At 42.4% G+C, this 13,816-nt stretch overlaps 1 protein-coding gene across 7 annotated transcripts in view; it reads left to right on the top strand.

The window, feature by feature from the left end:
* adgrl3.1 (adhesion G protein-coupled receptor L3.1) overlaps positions 1-13,816 on the top strand; it is a 125,986-nt gene that overhangs the window by 87,302 nt on the left and 24,868 nt on the right. For all 7 annotated transcript variants that reach the window (XM_084340788.1, XM_084340787.1, XM_084340783.1 and 4 more), the window contains exons 12-16: positions 2,891-3,074; positions 8,504-8,626; positions 8,802-9,007; positions 11,293-11,469; positions 12,457-12,666. In XM_084340788.1, coding sequence (XP_084196914.1) covers positions 2,891-3,074; positions 8,504-8,626; positions 8,802-9,007; positions 11,293-11,469; positions 12,457-12,666 — 900 coding nt within the window. The remainder of the gene's footprint in view (positions 1-2,890; positions 3,075-8,503; positions 8,627-8,801; positions 9,008-11,292; positions 11,470-12,456; positions 12,667-13,816) is intronic.

Genomic DNA, 13,816 nt, shown 5'->3' with positions numbered 1-13,816 from the left:
CCCAATACAGCCGTCATTCAGGCCATTATTCCTATCTGTAATAGTTGTGCTCAGCAAGTTAATAGCAGATATTTGTCCAGCGGAGCAAGAAACAGAAGCGGCCAGAACATCGTGCAGGTTTTAAACAAATCCCCAGATTAGACAGAGCCATTCGGAGGAGATAACAAAGGCGAATTGTAGAGTTATTGTTGTCTGCTTGGTTGCAGCCAACCATCACACTTCACAAACTCAATTCCTGGTTCAACTTTTGACTGACAGCACTAACAGTGCATGTACATAGTTTTTCTGCCCAATTTGGGGTTGTTACTAAAGTTTTCGGTGTGCTCGCTTTCAGTCTAACCTCCTTAATTATTGATTTTACTGTTCATAACTTGTATGATGGACATTATGTTTTTGCCAATAAAATGTCAGAAAATACTGTAAAAAATGCCCTTCAGAATTTTCATGCCAAACAGGGAGACGTGTAGACGATGGAGGAAGTGCTGCAGGGTCTTTGCGGTGATTACATACGAGTGCTCTTTGGATACTTGCACCGTATTTAATTCCATCTTGTGAAGGGCTTAAATGTACTTCAGTATCAAAAGTACAAGTAAAAGTAAATAAAACATATATGTATATAAATATTAAGCATTTTTTGGATTAGCAGAATGTGTTTTTTGTTTGCTTGTTTTTAGAATCTGAACAGCGATAAATTAACCCCAAAACACACAATGTACAATGATACAAAACAGCTGATAGAACCAGCAAATGTTTGAAATTTTTCCTTGATAAATGATCAGAAATCTGTCAACTGAAGGGCAACAACTACTGATTATGTCAATTATTTTGTCTATAAAATGCCGGAGAATAGTCAAAAATGTTTGTTTTGTCTGACCAATGGTTCAAAAACACCAAGATACTTTGTTTTCTTTTATACGAGGCAAAGATAAGCAGGGGATCCTCACATTTGTGAAACCAGAACTAGAGTTTGGCATTGGCATTTTTTGCTTGAAAAATGGCTCAAAAGACTAATTTATTATCGGAAATAGTGGTGCTGATTACTTTTTGCTAATCAATTGCTTGCTTGCAACCGATCTGATTGACGGTCAGATTTGTTGTGCCTCAAATTTCATCACTTCACTGTCTACAGCACCGTGTTATCCTAAGTGATAGAAAGGATTGGCGAAATTACAAAAAAACACACAGCCCAAGTTGACTTTTAAAGCCTGTAGTCTCTTTTCTCAGTCAATGAAAGGTTGTAAATAGAAACAGGTTTGCTTGGTGTGTGTGTGTGTGTGTTTGCATGTGTGTGCTTCATACCCACTCCTGCTTATTCTAGTTGTTTGCTGAAGCAGTGGATTAATTAGTTTTTGTTTACATGTAGCCCTCCCAAACTCATCCGATATGCATCCCAGCTAATTAGCTGCTAGCGCTAAAAGAGGACATAATATTATCATATTAGCTTGTTGGCTAAGCACCCATTGCGTGTGTGTGATGTACTGTATCTACATGTGGATATCGCACCCCCCAAAATAAACAGGTAGGATTAGCTCCAATTTCCAGAGGCCGACCGCACGTTTCCGAGCACATGCCATCAACACTCGTATGAGTCATCGTCTACTGTGTTTCTCTATCTAGGACACTCTGCACAGTCACACACAAAAACACACTACTTCTTGACAATCTCTTTTGCTCTCTCCCCTCCTCCCTCTTGGTCTTTCGCTTCTCCCTAACCCTGAGTGAAAGGGCCGTGGAGGAAGTCAAATGGTTGATGTGTGAATGCCAATAAACTGATGTCTCTCACTCTTCCCCCCTGCCCTTTCAATTCCCCACTGGAGACCCTCTTTGCTTGTATAATGGCACCTGCGTTCCCTTTTCCACTTTCGCATCAACCTTCCTCAAGAGGGAGCCGAACTGAAAGAGCGAGAGGTACCGGGGATGGGTTTGCAGAGAAGGGTGGTTTACAGTCGGTGCGAAAGAAAGAGAAAATAAAGAGACAGACGGGAGTGTGAGATGTGTGTGTTTGATAGCACCTGTATTCGCTTTTCCGCCTCCCTTGTTCCCAGCGGACGCCTGTCACCATGGACTCACTGGACTGTTTTATCGCTCTCCCATGGCTCTCCCCTTCTCTCCCCCCCCCCCCTCCGTCAGCTCTCTTTTTCTCTCTGCTTCTTTATCTCTCCCAGGGTCTTTTAAAGATGTGTGTGTCTGCCTATGTGTGGGTGTTCACGTCTGAAAATGAGGAGGTGAATTCTTAAGAGTATAAAGGAATGTGAGCTGGAGACAAAATAAGTATTGTTTCGGCGAGAACATTTCATCTGCGCGAGCCAAGTGGTAATATTTTTGGAGTCAGAACTGTTCTGCATGGCTGGATGTGACCCAGCAGACATGATCTGATAAAACTCTAATTTCTTCTCAATCCCTTAAGCACAAGTTTTCCAACTCTAAGATAAGACTGTTGCTTTAAAAAAAAAAAGGAAAAATGAACCAGGTTTGGGGGTGTAGACACATGGTGATTGCAATCAGCTAATTAGCTTAGCTTGATTTTCAGAACATCTGTGATGGAGATTTTCTAGCACAACATCCTTTTATATAGAGCTTTTTTTTTTTAAAGAAGAAGTTTGGATATTTACTTTATATTTAACAGCTTCTGCATTTTGTTATGTCTGCATGGGAATGCTACATTTGCATCGCTAACATGTTTTGTTGCCATGATTTATCGACACGATAAACGAAAAGCCGCCGCTTTGTCACTGTTGCATCCCACCGACCGCTGTCTTCAGCAGTCAGGGTGTTGCAATGTTATTTGTACGCTGAATGGATTTGCATTAATTTTCACATTAGCATTGTTGACTGAGGAGTTAGTATTGGCTTCCTCCATGTGACCTCTGTGTTTCTGATGCTGCCCCAGGCTATGGTGGAGACTGTGAATAATTTGCTGCAGCCACGAGCCCAAGCGGCGTGGAGGGAGCTGCCCACCAGCGAGCAGCTGCACTCGGCCACTCTGCTCCTGGACACCGTTGAGACCGGGGCTTTTATGTTAGCTGACAACCTCCTCAAGACTGACACTGTGCAGGAGACTACTGACAACATCCGTGAGTACATCTTTTTTTTGGTTCCTTGCCATCCAACTCAGTTGGACCCTGCAAGCTGTCAAGGATCCTGTTGAGATGCCCTCGAGCAAGGCACTTAACCTCCATTTGCTCCGGTGAAGCTGCACAGTGGCCAATTGTTGACGGATGTGGCTGCACTGCTTTTTGTCTTAGGTGTTGGATAGTAGGAGTGCGAAGTCTGTAACAAAAGCATTTTTTACGTTTTGTTGAATCCACTGCAACGTAATGTAATGTAATAGAGGGAAAACTTTCTAGAACATGCACTTACTTTAGCAGAAATGTGGTTCTTAGATTTCATGTTTTTTTCCCTAACAGATCTTAAAACAACGTAAACCAACTCAGTCTGCTAAAGATCTAAGAATATGATGTAATATCCTGGTAAGAGGCAAAGCTGACCGCAGGCGTTACTGCCTCTGATCTAAGTTTCATAATACAAACAAGAAACAAAGTATACTATCTAACTTCAACGTTCGCAAAAATAACATGATCATCATGTGTCCAATCACACACAAACACACACTTTGTACATGTGAATGGACACGAGTATACACGGATGAAAGAAGGGCGATTTTACCAGAATATTAACTCTGAAATGCTGAAGCAGAGTTGACAATGAACTTGGTGGACGACCATACCTTGGTTAAAAAAGCATATCGTAACTATTTTATGTATGACTTTTTTTTCCAACAGGATTTCAAGTTCATACCGACTAACAAGTTTAAAATATTGAAGCAGACCTATTTTTTCCTTTCCTTTCCCTCAGTATTTAATAGAGGTTCTTCTGCATGTCAAAGGTCTTGAAAGTTAAAAAGGCCAAAGTCCATACCTACAGAAGCTCCTCTCTCCCACAGAAAACACTGCTCTGTGACTTTGTGACATCACACTATGTCACCATGTCACACAGCGGCTAGTTTGGCATGTAGGAGTCAATTTCGTTGTTATTGTTGTTAGAAGTGCTGGCTCAGGCATGTGCGAGCTGATCAATCAGAGGAGACTGGGTATTCAGGAGGGGGGGGTCTTAAAGAGGACAAACTGGACAGTATGAGAATACTGATGTGTTTTTTGAGCACTCAAACATTTCTAAAACAATTCTAGTAGTGACCCAATATACATTTATGAAACAGAAAATGAGTATCTCCTTTAAACAATTTTTGTGTGTGCTACTTGATGAACCGAAATAACAGGGTTATTAGAGATAACCATGTTATTTTCATGTATCTCAGTCTAAAATCAAAACAAAACAGTATAAAACCCCAGTGGCTCTTTTTCATTACACATGAGCTGACAATTTTTGAAACAGTTCATTTTGCACAGCAGCATGAGTGCAGCTAGTAGCCGAAGATGGCCAGCAGGAGTACAAAAGAAGCACTGAAACAAAATTTGCAGAATTTCTTCCATAGTCCTTTATTTAAGATTTAAATCTGCAGTGCAATAGTTTGTTCCTCTACAGTACTTGAGCTACATGTGAAGAGCTTGTTGGTATATCCGGTGTTTAATTTGTAACTCAGGAGGTCTCAAAACACAGACGGGGTGCTGCTCCAGCAGGTCAGGGGGAGAGAAAAAGTCACAGAAAGCAACAAAAATCCACATTGCCTGGAGCACAGTGGTCAACGCCTGGGTGCTACCGCAGCTGTCAAAGCTAAACAAATACTGTCAGAACTGTCAAACAGAAACAAAACTGTCAAACAGAGCGTTATGTATTTGCAATTATTAATCAGGGCATTCACAATAATCACTCAAAATCATCAGGGAGAGGCGTGTAGAAACAGCTGTTTATGGTTTGAAGCTCTCTCTCTCTCTCTTTTTGACTGTGCTGTCACTTTCCTGTTGTTTCCCTTCTGTCTGTGGATTGTTATAATGGCGGGGAGAAATGAAACTAGGGCCGAAAGTTTTATTTAAAACCACGTAATGAAAGCAGGCTGTGAAACAGAAATAAGTTTCATGTTCTCTGTCTGTCTGTCTGTCTGTCTGTCTGTCTGTCTGACTGTCGATCGATCTCCTGCGCTGCATTTCAGTATAAGGACAGCGTGGCATCTTACCACTTAAGCCCTAATTCCACCACACTCAAGTCGCCATTTCACAAACAGGATACAAAAAGAGGGTAACTATATTCCAGTAAGATTACAGAAAAAAGATATAATTAGATTACAGATACATTCAGTAAAAAAGTGGATAACTCACAGGATTACAATTTTATAATAAAGAATGATATACTTGCCTGTAACCATGCACATGAGCACAATGATCATATGCAAACATATTAAGACAGCAAAGAGTATTAAACCACATGCAGGCGTAGCTCATGTGACATGCAGAAAACTCACAGGTTGACCTTTGCCCTGAGCGCACTCTCTCCCGCTTTCTTTCTTTTTAAAAAAAATCAGATTCAAACTGCATCCAAAATAGGCAAACAAGCAATTTACGAGTAACTGCAATGGGAAATAAAAGAAGAAAGTAGAAGAAGTATTTGAATTGTGTATTGTTTTACTGAGCGGAGATCAAAAGAGCCAGCCAACTCTGCCTAAATGCATTTATTTGATCTCTTTTATAAAGGATTTTACATGTACATATGTTTTCAATGAATAATATCAAACTATCTCTTTGAAATGACTGGTTTACCTATTCAAGATAATATAAGGTGATGCGGAAATGAATTGGGAAACTCCATTGATACTAATGTGATTGAACAAATTATGAACCCAAACAAATGATAACCTTTATACCCTGTCTGGCTCCATAGAGCTGCTTCAAAACTTTATAATTTGGTTACATTCACCCAACACAATGTACAAGAGACTACATGTATTCACAGTTATTATGCAGAGCGGGCTTGTATAGCTGTCAGAAAGAGGTCAAAATGAAGAGGTCCAGGTTTGAAGGGTCAAATCCTCATCTAACAAAATGCAGGAATAAAAAAAACACACACACACACAAAACTGCCCTCGATGTTTGTGAGGCAGGGATGAATTGTTAGCCAGAGACAATAATTTTTATTTATTTTTCCCGTATTTTCCCTCCACTTGTAGGCGGAATTGACAAAGCAGAACAAAGCTGGTTATTATGGCGTTGTGCACATCACTCTCCTCTCTCTTTCTTCTCCTTCCATCATCTCCTCTCATCTTCCCTCACTGATCCTCTCATCATTGGGCCATGGAATAAGGCAGAGATACTGGAGAGCGAAAAACCCTCTTTGCTTTTCATGCCTTTAGACGATGATATATCCGCAAGCCATCGTTTCATCTGCGCCCAGACCAGCAAGTTGCACTCTCTTATGTTCCCCTTGATTATCCCCCTGTTTACTCCTCCTTTTGATTTGATGTTTCAAAATTTCCTCCACATCATCTCCCCATTACCAAGATTCACTGGGCTTGTATTTTGCTCAGTCAGAGATGAAAAGTCGTGGAGGAGGAGGAGGAGGAGTAGAAGAGAGAAAACTGAGGATGATGAGTAAAGAATACTGGATGAGTGCATGCTTGAGGGTGATGGTTGTGGTGGAATGTCAAATGATGCTCTGAGGGTTTTTTTTGTTCACTTCCACATCGGTAAGCGATGAAATCACGGCTATTTAAGTCACATGACGCGGCGATGCCGCATTTTTTTCTCATGGCAGACGGATAGTGGAAGCAGATTCCACAAAGTCAGTCCTGCCAACGTGACTTTGTCTTCCTCTCGCATTAGTTTAAGGACAACAGTTCATTCGCGACAACTGCCGTCCTACGCAGTTCTACCTTACATAATTCCAGACTCGTATCTCCTCATTCCCCCTGAACGCACCACATAAATATGGTTACATAAACAGTCATCGAGATGTAGGCTACCGCATCTCCCGAAGAACTTAAAACAGGAAGTCATCTTTTCAGTGGAAAAATTTTGTCTCCGCATCCCTCTCCTTTTTGTGCTGTTAATCTTCCCTCCCAGCTAATCCAGTGGGCAGATCCACCGTGATTATCTCTTCCCTTTATTCATAACCGGCCCGATACCGCCTCTCATCTCTCTTTCTCTTCTTCTTCCATCCTCACTTCTCTCTCTCTCTCTCCCCGTCTCCTCCCTCTCTGCTCTCCTCGCTGCACTTTTTAAGCCCCCACCTCCCTCCCTCCCTCCATCCATCCCCCTTTTTTTTTAACAAGTCTTTCAGAGGAGAGTGAGCGACAGGAATAAATTATTTGAATGACGCATTATAAAGAAGCCACTGCAGCTACCGAAGGTGATATTATTGTGTTGGATTGTGTCTGTGGCTGTGAATAGTGTGTGCAGCATTAGGCAGATGAATAAATAGTGTTATTATTAGAACCAAAACAGTGATTTGAAGGGATAGCACAGCGGTAACAGCGTGCGTGTGTGATAACGATAATGAACAAGTGTGTTTCTTAGGAGGAGGATTGTCATGACAAGGATGCTTTAATTAGATTAGACTCAGCGTGTTTTGATACCCCGCCGCCGCGTGTGGGTGTGGATGTGTGTGTACATGTGTGTACATACGTGTGTGTTTGCAGAGCTGGGATGTTTAGTTTTGGCAAGTGAGGAACACTTAACCGGTGTTTCTCTCTCTTTCTGCCAGCATTTGCATATCAGTGTCTGTGTTTATGTCTGCCTTCCTCCATTTCCTCTCTCCCAGACCTCGGTATCTCTCGCCTTTGTGCCCTGTCTTTTGTACTCTGCGAGAGAACATAGTCTTCTCCCCACCTATCGCCACTCCACTCCTCTCCTCTCAACTCTATCTGCTCGTTTCCCATCTCTCATCCATTCTGCTCCTTTGACTACCCGCTTTATTTTCTCTTCTCCACCTCTTTCCACCACTATCTTCCTGACCTCCTCAACTTCCTTTTCTCTCACCCTCTTCTCCCGCCTCCTCCTCCTCCTCCTCCTCCTCCTCCAGTCTCATTTCCATCTTAGCATGTCCTTGCGTTGTTTATTTGATCAGGGAGCTGTTTTCACCATGAAAGCAACGTCTAAATCACCAAATCACTCAGAAGCACAAGATAGCGATACACCAAAGGTATAATTAGCCCTTAATTAGAAACTTTATCTAATACATTACACGGCCGTAATCGGGAATGTGCTAACGAACCTGGATGGTGAAATTAGATTCCCACAATACAAGAGAGAGGCTGGATTATCTACCTCGATGGATGTGTCGGACCAGTTGCCTGGAGACATTGTTGCCTTTTTTAGTATAAAAATCCACATTATTTCACTTTGATGCATGTCAGCTCCTTTATTTATTTCTTTATTTTTTTTTTCATTTTCTTTGTTTAGAAGAAGCCAGAACAGCTTCAGGATTCATGCCTGTGCTCTGCTGTGAAGCACTTAGTGAGGAAACATGGTTATTACAAGAGGCTGCAAAACAAACCTGATGTAACGTGCCATGCAATGATTTGACATTAGCGCATGTGTGTGTGTGTGTGTTGCAGAGCTGGAAGTGGCCAGGCTGAGCACGGATGGGAACCTGGCAGACCTGACATTCCCTCAGTCAGAGCTACATGGAAACTCCATCCAGCTGTCAGCCAGCACTCTCAAACAGCACGGCAGAAACGGTAGAAGAGAAATCTCATATTCTCTCTCTTCCTCGCACCATGAGTTGTCCCCCCCCCCCCCCCCCCCCCCAGCCCGTTTTTTTCCCTCTCACTCTTTCACACATCCACAGTCTATTTCTGAGCCAACAATTATCAAGTGCACTTCTTCCATGTTCCTGTGTGTGTCCTCTTACAGGTGAGATCAGGATGGCCTTTGTCCTGTACAGAAACTTGGGCTCCTACCTGTCCACAGAGAATGCAAGCGTGAGACTGAGCAGCGAGGCCGTCTACCCTAATTACTCCGTCATCGTCAACTCCCCGGTCATCACGGCGTCCATTAACAAAGAGAGCAATAAGGTTTACCTATCTGAGCCCGTGGTCTTCACCGTCAAACACCTGCAGGTAAGGGAGGTGCAAGGTGTCGACTTACTTTGTCTAAACAATGAAAAAAAAAATAATACGTTGGTAAAATAGCTCAGTTGGTAAAATGTGTGCCCCGTGTACAGAAGTCGTGTCCTCGCTCAGCAGCCCAGGGTTCAAATCCAACCAGTGGCCCTTTGCTGCATGTCATCCACCTCTCTCTCATCCCATTTCCTGTTATCACTCTAAGCTGTCCTATCAAATAAAGCCATGAAAAGCCCCCCAAAAAGTATATATATATATATATTTATTTTTTTTCCCAAATACAATTAAAAATAACTTGCTGGGAAAATTGGACAGAAGTAGAAGTTATAGGCTGATGCTACTCCATCTGTTTCTTATGTCAACAATTCTTACAATTACTAACAACTACCATTGAAGTTTCAACACAGACCTCCATTGTTGTCCAAACACTTTAGAAAATCACAAAAATGAGCCACACTGTTGCAGTGGGTTCCTTTCTTAGGCACTGTATTGTATTGTGATTCAATTTCACATAAACCACTCTGGTGCTATACTTACCAGAGCACCAACTGTGTGTTCATCTGCAGCTTTTCAAAGCAAATATGCTATTTACTCCTGTCCGAGTGATGTTTACTAAAATCTACAGGGCCCAGCTGTTTAAGGAAATAATATATCACATATTAAACATACTAGAAGGAGTTTTCAACTAGTTATGAAACAGCTTCAGTTTGATTCCTCTTTATGACCTACAGCAAAAAGAATAGCTATTTCTTCATATTTATTGTAGCTATTCTTAGGGCCTGTCACAGGGTCAGATACAGACTTATCTGGGGTGAATAAGTCATAAAATTAAAACTATTTTTTTATACCAGAGTGCTGAGGATGAATTGTGAGGTCTCACAGCCTGAGGAAAGATGCTGCTGTGTAGTCTGGCGATACTGTACAGCACTTAAACAAAGTTTACTTTGTTGTTTATTGATCGTACATAGCCACAAACAGATGCATCATCGCTATGCATCCTGCAAACAACTATGTTTGAAAAAGGAAAACAGCTTTAAAAAATGTCTTTCTTTCACTCGTTTGGACACGAGGCAGTCGGAACATGACCACTTTTGTCCACAGGGGTCGCCAGAATCAACACAAAATGTCAATTCCTTGTAGCAGCTTTAAAAATGACTGAAACCAGTATTTGGGACTGTTTTTTGTCTAACGAATGGGCTTGGGCCACAGACAGGCGGGAGAAGTTGGAAAGCGTTGATAAATGGACTAACGCAATGTTGGTTTTGGTCTTTTCATGGGATTTGTCGAAATTAAGAAAATATTGAATAACGGAAGCCCTGTCCTTTAATGACAATGTAAATGGCAATCATCAGAGCCGCAGACTGTCAGACTGAACTAAATAAAAAAAGTCAAATCTGGTGTTTTGACCTGGAAAATAATAAGACAGGAATAGGCATAGTCATACAGCCTGAATATTAATTATTATGCATAAGCGTGGCAAGTTCTTGGTCACCGTCATGAATAAGAAAGTTAATTAGCACAGCTTTGAAAATATGTATATTTAAATATATAATAAATATATATTTTGAAAAAGTGTTAAAATACTGTATCATTTATGTTCATTGCTGCGATGACTTGCTCTCACAAAACGTGACTCGACTGACGTCAACTTGCTCCAAATAACATGAGAACAGCTCCGGCATTAACGATAATTACACACTGAATTAGGATATAACTCCACAGTGCTTCACACTGTATGAATTGAGATGCTCCATGCAACACTATTATCTTGTGTTGCTCATTGAACAAGCAAATGCTGATCCAGTTGGTGATCCAGCTTGTTGGCAGCAGAGAGATCCTCCCGGTCTCACTTGCTCATTTTGAGAGTAACTTTTTTACAAACCCAACACACACAGCTTTATCAGTTTACACAACACGAGCAGCTCCTACACTCCGCAAGCTCACACAACAAGTGCGGACGCAGCACAGTCACCTCCTGCCATGGTTCTGTGTTTATTTGTTGCTGCACTCTCGCATTCTGTCCCTTCTGTTTGTTGTTTTGTTGTGTGTACTTGACTCCCTCTCCGTGTTTCTTCCTCTCCGTCCATTTCTCCACCAATTCCTCCCACCATTTTTCTCACTTTTTTTTGGCTCTCCCACCACTCCATGTTTCTGCCTCCCACCTCCCCATGACTAAGTATCTGTTCTCCATCTTCCTGCTTCCCCCACCACCCCTCCTCCTTTTTGTCCCTCTCTTTCAATTTCTTCCTCTCACTCTCTCTCTCTCCCTCCCATGCCCCCAGCATTCGGAAGAGAACTTCAATCCCAACTGTTCATTCTGGAGCTACTCCAAGCGCACCATGACGGGATTCTGGTCTACACAGGACTGTCGTCTGCTGGCCACCAATCGCACACACACCAGCTGCTCCTGCACACACCTCACCAGCTTTGCAGTGCTCATGGCCCACGTGGAGGTCAAGGTAGGCGTTTATTCTGCCATGCCTGCCAGGAGGGGGATGGGCAAGATCAAAGGGTCAGTTGTTCATCATTTGATTAGCAGTGGCTGGCAAGGCTGGTCAACAGATTTCCAAAAAAAAAAAAAAAAAAAAAAAAAGGTGGAAGGAAGGGAGGGAAGGAGACCTCAACATCTGGAAAACAGATTATAACTCTCATGGCTCTCCAGTTCTGAGAAATCACACTTGGCAAGAACATTTTTACAATTGATTTGTCAAGCCAGATGATGACTTTGAGTTGACAAAAAAAATATGCACCACAGACTTTCAGTCTATGGCGTTCTGAATGATCAAAACAGATACATATTAATGTACTATAGGGGCTTAAATCAGAGACAAAAGCTGCCGGTAAAAATGATATTTGACTGATCAGACAGTGTAAGTGGCTCATTTATTTTGATATCCATGAGCCACTGTGGGCGGCGGATAAAAACCTCATTGTCCCACTGTGTGTGGGATAAGTACTCTTTGTCTCCCTCTTTTGTTACGTTAAGACCAAGTTCCTCCTCACAAATCGGCTCTTGTAAGTCCGGATATTGTGTGACACCCAGTCTCTCCCTCTGGGCCAGAGGACGTGTGTTACTTCTAAAGGGGTCATGGTCAGAGCTAGCTTGGCAGCCCTTTGTGAACACAGTGTGAGGGTTTGAGCAGTAGATCCATCACAGCAGTGCTATGTTGAACATTGCTCCGGCTGCCAGGTTGCAGGACACTGATGGATAGAGCCAGCACACCTGTGCAACGCAGCGTAACGCCGCGGCCCTGAACGCTCAGCGACACACAGCCAGGCTCACATTAGTCAGGGGAGGGGGGATGTGAGTCTGTTTCAGTGAGGTTCATGTTGCAACAACATGACTCATGTATGTTTTTAGCAAACCGAGGCTAAACATAGCTACATTTAGTAACTGGAAATGACTATTAAATGATCCACTCAAGCTTGTCTCTCTCTTCCCACAGAAGGCAGACAGCATGCACGACCTGCTCCTGGACGTCATCACATGGGTGGGCATCCTGTTGTCACTGGTTTGCCTACTCATCTGCATCTTCACCTTTTGCTTCTTCCGCGGGCTGCAGAGCGACCGCAACACCATCCATAAGAACCTCTGCATCAGCCTCTTCATCGCTGAGTCACTGTTCCTGGTCGGGATCAACAGGGCCGATCAGCCGGTAAGAAGGGGTGGGATTTTTCTGTGTGTGTGAGTGTGTGTACAACATACAGCATGTGTGCTAAATAATAATATTTTGAAGACAGGCGACATTTCGAAATGTGGCTTTTTATGCATGCTGCGTTGGCAGAGGCTCGGCATAACTGGTCACTGACCAATACCACTGATCATGCTGCATTGTTGGCAGAGTAAATTGTGAAATGTTTACTAACTTGCTGTCAGTGGTTGACCACATTGCTGCCACATGAATAAGAAACAGCAGATTTAGTCCATGCAGAGTTCCCAGAATAAATGGAAAACAGAAGTTTCTCTGCTAAACAAATCATATCTGTGTATTCAAACCAGCCTGGATTACTTAACTTTTTTTCTCATGAATTGTGGAAGGGGAAAAAAAACCCCAGCAAAAACAGAGTTTTACTGGCATTGTTTGTACTGCAAATGCTCATTTTCCCATGACATCATTGCTATACTGAGCACTACAACCGTCCTCGGATTAATTGTATCACAGTCTGCGGCTAATTTAGAGAGGATTGCCAACCGAGACAAAAAAGGAGACAAAAACATTACTATAACATTAAGCCACCAGCATAGTTAGGTTGTTATATTTTCTTGAATGGCAAATTAACCTAAATATAATAAATATGTCAAGCACAAAAAACCTAATTGCCTGTTCTTTGGTCTGTTCCCGGTCGCAACATAAATGATTAACAATGCACAAAGTGCACACTATGCAGCCTTGGCTGATTAGATAATGCAGTAAAGCTTATGTATTAGCTTTGTTTTAGCTTAGCTGATGTTTGCGCTATCCTTCAGTCTTCTGTTGCTTTTGTTAGTCACCCCCCCCCCCCCCCCCCCCCCCCCCCCCAGGCTTTAGTAGCTGCAGTCTTTCTCTTCCCTTGCCAGGGAATCCTGTTGGTTGTGAGGAGGATGTTTGTTAAACAATAAAACTTAGACAATAAACAAAGCCCATTTGAGGCAGTCTTCTAAATATGGGCTCAACCTGCATTTGGACAATCCTATTAGAGCGCTGTCAGGTAGTTTCACACAAGGCCCGAGTAAAGAATAACCTCGTATAAATCCAGGATGTGTGGTTAACAGATTCTTGTTGCTTGTGATGTTGCAATACTAACTCTGGATATTGGTTATGAAAT

The sequence above is a fragment of the Pagrus pagrus genome (genome assembly GCF_965226575.1).
Source record: "Pagrus pagrus genome assembly, chromosome: 2".
In the NCBI taxonomy this organism is placed as follows: Eukaryota; Metazoa; Chordata; class Actinopteri; order Spariformes; family Sparidae; genus Pagrus; species Pagrus pagrus.
The sequence above is the reverse complement of the archived record's forward strand: the minus strand, read 5'-3'. Positions and strand labels throughout refer to the sequence as shown.